The sequence below is a fragment of the Triticum aestivum genome, chromosome 7B (assembly GCF_018294505.1).
Source record: "Triticum aestivum cultivar Chinese Spring chromosome 7B, IWGSC CS RefSeq v2.1, whole genome shotgun sequence".
In the NCBI taxonomy this organism is placed as follows: Eukaryota; Viridiplantae; Streptophyta; class Magnoliopsida; order Poales; family Poaceae; genus Triticum; species Triticum aestivum.
In genome coordinates this window covers 106,796,492-106,802,491 of record NC_057813.1, presented here as the reverse complement: position 1 = coordinate 106,802,491, position 6,000 = coordinate 106,796,492, and the positions used below count along the sequence as shown (strand labels likewise).

At 45.4% G+C, this 6,000-nt stretch overlaps 1 protein-coding gene across 1 annotated transcript; it reads left to right on the top strand.

The window, feature by feature from the left end:
* Positions 1 to 2,900: 2,900 nt before the first annotated feature.
* On the top strand, positions 2,901 to 5,814 carry LOC123157897 (shikimate kinase 2, chloroplastic). The gene is made up of 9 exons (XM_044576087.1): positions 2,901 to 3,203; positions 4,006 to 4,052; positions 4,142 to 4,196; positions 4,286 to 4,446; positions 4,570 to 4,652; positions 4,769 to 4,898; positions 5,130 to 5,208; positions 5,327 to 5,391; positions 5,538 to 5,814. The coding sequence occupies exons 1-9, from the start codon at positions 2,993 to 2,995 to the stop codon at positions 5,604 to 5,606; spliced, it is 900 nt and encodes a 299-aa protein (XP_044432022.1). The 5' UTR covers positions 2,901 to 2,992; the 3' UTR covers positions 5,607 to 5,814.
* Positions 5,815 to 6,000: the final 186 nt, after the last annotated feature.

The following is a 6,000-nucleotide window of genomic DNA, read 5'->3' as shown; positions in this document are numbered from 1 at the left end:
CAATGTGACCAAGTGTCTGGTCACGGGATCATGCATTACGGTACGAGTAAAGTGACTTGTCGGTAACGAGATTAAATAAGGTATTGGGATACCGACGATCGAATCTCGGGCATGTAACGTCCCGATTGACAAAGGGAATTGTATACGGGATTACTTGAGTCCTCGACATCGTGGTTCACCTGATGAGATCATCGAGGAGCATGTGGGATCCAACATGGATATCCAGATCCCGCTGTTGGTTATTGACCGGAGAGGCGTCTCGGTCATGTCTGCATGTCTCCCGAACCCGTAGGGTCTACACACTTAAGGTTCAGTGACGCTAGGGTTGTAGAGATATGAGTATGCAGTAAACCGAAAGTTGTTCGGAGTCCCGGATGAGATCCTGGACGTCACGAGGAGTTCCGGAATGGTCCGGAGGTAAAGAATTATATATAGGAAGTGAAGTTTCGACCATCGAGAAAGTCTCGGGGGTTACCGGTATTGTACCGGGACCACCGGAAGGGTCCCGGGGGTCCACCGGGTGGGGCCACCTATCCCGGAGGGCCCCATGGGCTGACGTGGGAGGGGAACCAGCCCCTGGTGGGCTGGTGCGCCCCCCCTTGGGCTCCCCCTGCGCCTAGGGTTGGGAAACCCTAGGGATGGGGGCGCCTCCACTTGCCTTGGGGGGCAAGCCACCCCCTTGGCCGCCGCCCCCTCCTAGGAGATCCCATCTCCTAGGGCCGGCGCCCCCCCTAGGGGGCCTATATAAAGAGGGGGGAGGGAGGGCAGCCGCACCCATGCTCTTGGCGCCTCCCTCTCCCCTTGCTACACCTCTCCCTCTCGCAGACGCTTGGCGAAGCCCTGCCGAGATCGCTGCTGCATCCACCACCACGCCGTCGTGCTGCTGGATCTTCATCAACCTCTCCTTCCCCCTTGCTGGATCAAGAAGGAGGAGACGTTTCCCTGACCGTACGTGTTTTGAACGCGGAGGTGCCGTCCGTTCGGTGCTAGGATCTCCGGTGATTTGGATCACGACGAGTACGACTCCCTCAACCCCGTTCTCTTGAACGCTTCCGCTCGATCTACAAGGGTATGTAGATGCACTCATCTCTCTCGTTGCTAGATGAACTCATAGATTGATCTTGATGAAACCATAGATTTTTTTTTATTTTCTGCAACGTTCCTCAACAGGGGGGGGGGGGGGGTGAATGGATCTGGCGCAACTATGGAATATTATAATCTTTAAACAACTTTCATCTTCCCTTCATCTCAGTAGCATGTGGCCCCTTCTTTTCTTTCCCCTCTATTTATTTGGACATGCTCTTTATTTTCATCTACGACTCTTTTTGCTTGCAACATGTGCTAAGGGAACGGACAACAATATACGTGCCATGTAGGGGTTGTTTGGTATCTAGCCACACTTTAACACACCTTAAGCAAGGTATACGTTTGATCAAGTTAGGTGAATTTATGGTTCTAACCATGCCCCAAGGCAAGATTCTTTATGTCAGAAATAAGCGTGACATGTCAGATACACAAAAAGATGACAAGATCCCCTGAGGCAAGCCAAAATATGGCTAAGAATTTGAGTATTTGGTTAGGCACGTTTGACAAACATAGTGTGGCAAACTATGACAAAGTTAGCCACCAACCAAACATGCCCTAGGCTGAAGAGTCAGGAAGGAGGTTCAGATGAAGCTTGACGTGAGTTATCGAGTCTTGACTAAAGAGTTGGTATCTTGGGAAAAGAAAGGGAAATGGAAAGAGAGACGAAATCAACTACCCACAATAAAAATGTAAAAGACGGAGAGTGTGGGTAAAGGCGGATGTGAGAATGAAGTTGAAACTATTGACATAAGACCAACAGCTATGATATATTGGATTGGGAAGAAAATAACTATGTTTAGTACAACTTGGGGTTTTATTTTAGACGAAGACCACCAACCATGTGCAGTTTTGGTTGAACATTTTTCTTCTGACTTGATGTGGTTGGACACGCTCCAACTTTTGCTAAACAAAGAACATGCTCATACTAGGTCATGGCCCAAGAGTAGCCGTAAAATTTTATTTTCTCTGCCCGCATATGCACTTGGATGCTTTCACACAGCACATCTGGCGTGGGTTTCACCATGGTGAATATCTCCACGGTAGAACGGTACCTACTACGTAGCATGCATGCATAATATAGTACTCACTCCGTCCGTAAATACTTGTCAGAAAAATAGATTAGACGTATTTATCCATTTCATTGACAAGTATTTCCAAACAGATGGAGTAGGATTCTTTTGCCTGCAACATGTTAGTACTCCCTCCGTTTCTTTTTATCCCGCATATAAGATTTATCTGAAGTCAAACTTCGTAAAGTTTGACAAATTTATATTTAAAACTATCAACGTTATGATACTAAATTTATACAATAAGAAAAATAATTTCATATGCATCTAATGATGTTGGTTTCATATTGTAAATATTGTTATTTTTTTTGTAAAGTTGGTCAAACATTATGAAGTTTGACCTCAGACAAATCGTGTATACAGAGTAAAAAAGAAATGGACCGAATACAGAACACTATCTCTTTTTTTCCCTTTGGATGAAAAACTTCTAACTCTAGAAAGGAAAGGATTCAAATCGTATTTCCAGTTTTGAAGTTCCTTTATTTGATCCTAAAAATTACCGGCGATATGCCCATCACCAGCCTCAACACACAACAAAAACGTGCAAAAGACACCGTTTCCAGGATGTTGCTGCTTCTCGCTTGGATCAAAGTGGATAAAATATTTAGCGCAGCAAGGGGCGAAACGGTAAAAACTCCTCGGTCGCACCCCTCCTACTCGGATCGACGCAGCGACCCGTCACTCGCGGGCACTACTTAAGACCGGGACCGCGAGGCCACCAGCTCCACCAGCCCCCGCGCGCGCGCCTTCCCTTGTCGTTCCTTCGCTGCGCCTCCAACGTCGCACGCCACGGCCACCTACTACCTGCGACGACCGGACAGGGGGTAGCAGCAGCACCAATGGAGGCGGCCGCGGGACTCGCGATGCAGTCGCGGGCGGTCGGGGCAGCCGGAACCGGGCCCCGTGGGCGCCGGAGCGGGCCTCTCGGCGGGGACGGGCCGGCGCGGGCGTCGAGCCTGCGCGTCGGAGGCCCGGCCGCGACCGCGCCGGCGCTGCGGGCTCGCGCGGCCAGGCCAGTCGCCCCGCTCTGCTGCGTCCAGACATCGAGAGGTTTGTCTGTCAGATTCTTTCTATTGCTCGACTTTGGGGACGTGCTGGGCCGGTGCTACTATGATTCTGCCTGCCTGTAATCGCGTGGCCTCGTAATACTGAGACGGGAGTATCAACGATTTCGTATGAAGGCTCAAGGGTTGGTGGCAAAATTTGTTGGCTTGGGGGGAATGAATGGCTGCTCTGATGTCGATTTGGGGTAAACGTGGTTGCGCGTGGACTAAACAAAGCAATGTAGTTTCAGGGTAGGTAGCTAATGGTTTATTGGTTTTGCTTGGTCGAGTAGGTATTACTGGTGGTGGTGTGGGTCAGAAAGCAACTAGTAGTATTCTTTTGTCTGATGCTGATGTATGGGAATATTCTTGCATCCTAACTGGTGGAATTTAAATTGTGTCCTAGAAAAATAAACTGATGGAGTTTAAATCAACGTGCGATAAATCTTGTTGTCGAATTTGTTCTACGACGAGGAGGCATTAGAAGTGAAATTGTCTAATTGTATACTACAACAGTGTACCGCTCCCTCCGTTCGAAAATATAAGGCGTATAAGTTTTGTCTGAAGTCCAAAGTTTAATAACTTTGGCCAAGTTTATTTAGCACACATTTATACTTCGTTTTAGATTTGGCTAAGTTGTTTGGTGTAGTCAATTATTTGCAACACATGTTACAGAGCTTAGTACCACACTGCATATTTTAAATGATATGCCGCATCTTAATATTTTCTCTTGGGCGGTTTCCTGACGAGACACACAAGCTGATTAGTCAAACTGACTTTTCTTTGTGACCTTTTTGTATGTAATACAGGTCATCAGAGCTTGCATAACTCAGTTGACGAAGCCCTCTTGCTAAAGGTATATACTTTCTGCTGAAAAATTCCTGACATGAATAAAATAAATGTTGCTTCTGGGCATCTTTTTGACTAAATTGTATTGCCTTTCAGAGGAAAGCAGAAGAAGTTCAGTTTGAATTGAATGGGCGTTGTATTTACCTAGTTGGTTAGTTCTTGCACCTGCCTGTTTGCTGTTGCATACAGTTAGTTTATCTTATTGCCTCTCAAACTAATAATAATGGGTTCATACTGCAGGAATGATGGGCTCTGGAAAGAGCACGGTGGGCAAGATATTAGCCGAAGTCTTGGGTTATTCATACTTTGACAGTGATAGTTTGGTAGAACAGGCAGTCGGAATGCCTTCCGTTGCTCAAATATTCAAGGTTCACAGTGAAGCATTTTTCAGAGACAGTGAGGTAAATATTCCCTGTATTCTGTTGAAAATTTGGTCTTTTATAGATTCATGCGTTTGTAGTAATTAGAATGGAAAGACTTATGGACTAACGATTTCTGTGATTTGTGAACTACTTGTTTTGCAGAGTAGTGTCCTGAGAGATTTATCCTCAATGCATCGGCTAGTTGTTGCTACTGGAGGCGGTGCTGTTATTAGGCCAGTTAACTGGTATTGGAATTACCCTGTTCTCGCCAACATCTCACTTGTGATATGTTATGTTATCACGTTTTCTCCTTTAGATGAATATAATAATACTGATCTCTGTCGATTTTTCTTACTCCCAGGAGATATATGAAGAAAGGTCTGTCTATCATGTTGGATGTGCCTTTGGATGCACTTGCGAAGCGCATTGCACAAGTTGGGACTGCTTCTCGGCCCCTTCTAGATCAGCCATCTGCTGATCCATACACAGCGGTACATACTCTAAATTTTGAAAATAAAGGTGTCTTTGGTTGTCTTAGCATGCTTATCACATAAAAATTAATAGCTTTATTACGAAACACTAAATGAGACACCAAAAAATTACAGTAAACATCCCTGCGATTTCTCAAGTCGTTTGCATCTTGGTTGGTTGTACACATCTGTCTTTCTCTATGTTTGCATTGCACTAGTGAAAATGCATGACTCGTTGATTTGGTGCCTCAGGCTTTCACGAAACTCAGCGTGCTCGCTGAGCAAAGAGGGGATGCTTACGCAAACGCCGATGTGAGGGTTTCTCTTGAAGGTATGTTAGATGCCCCTAGCTTCATGGTCATAGATGGGTCTCAAGACCCCGGCCTCTCCCGAGCGAAGTTATAATGCCCATACAGAGAATAACACAACTAGTATATTTACCTTTGCAGAGCTTGCAGCTAAAAAGGGTCATGATGATGTCTCTCAGCTAACCCCAACTGATATTGCTGTCGAGGTATTGTACTTCTCAAGTCAACTGTTCCCGTGCTTCTATTTTTGCAAAGAATTATTCATGTGCAAATGGCATATCACGCTTTCTCCAATGCACCCACCCCCTCGAAAATAATTTCCCCCTGATGTAACTTACCTGTTGCGTTTCAGGCCCTGCAAAAGATTAAGAATTTTATCACTGAGCATTCCATGGCCAGTGGCCCATTCGACGACTTATAAATTGGTTCCAGGAGACGAAGGATGCAATCCTTGTAGAATTTCGGCCCCAATTTGTTTGTACCGTGTCCGTGTATCTTCATTTTTGTATCGCTCAACATTATTGATTCATTCTTTATACTGAAAAAGGAGTTGTGCTGAAGCATGCTCTGATAATAATAAAAGAATAGCGGATGGAGCTAATGTTAAGAGCTCCATGGTTACGAGATCATTGCACTTACATTTTTCACTCAGCTGTTCTTTCAAACAGACAATTGTCAACGCAACAGTACATTGGTGTTCAGTTGTCAAAATACCATTGCAAACAGAGTAATTGTTAAAAGTACCACTGAATGAAATCAGTTCAGCAGCTTTTCGCCATTTTTCTAACGCACCACTTGAAAGCGAAGTATCACTA

What these genes read in the sequence shown, in the direction of transcription:
- LOC123157897 (XM_044576087.1), top strand. Translation starts at nt 2,993, where the DNA reads ATGGAGGCGGCCGCGGGACTCGCGATGCAGTCGCGGGCGGTCGGGGCA. An exon ending in GTTATTAGGCCAGTTAACTG is followed by an intron (nt 4,653 to 4,768) that starts GTATTGGAATTA and finishes TCTTACTCCCAG; the next exon opens with GAGATATATGAAGAAAGGTC. An exon ending in CTGCTGATCCATACACAGCG is followed by an intron (nt 4,899 to 5,129) that starts GTACATACTCTA and finishes TTGGTGCCTCAG; the next exon opens with GCTTTCACGAAACTCAGCGT.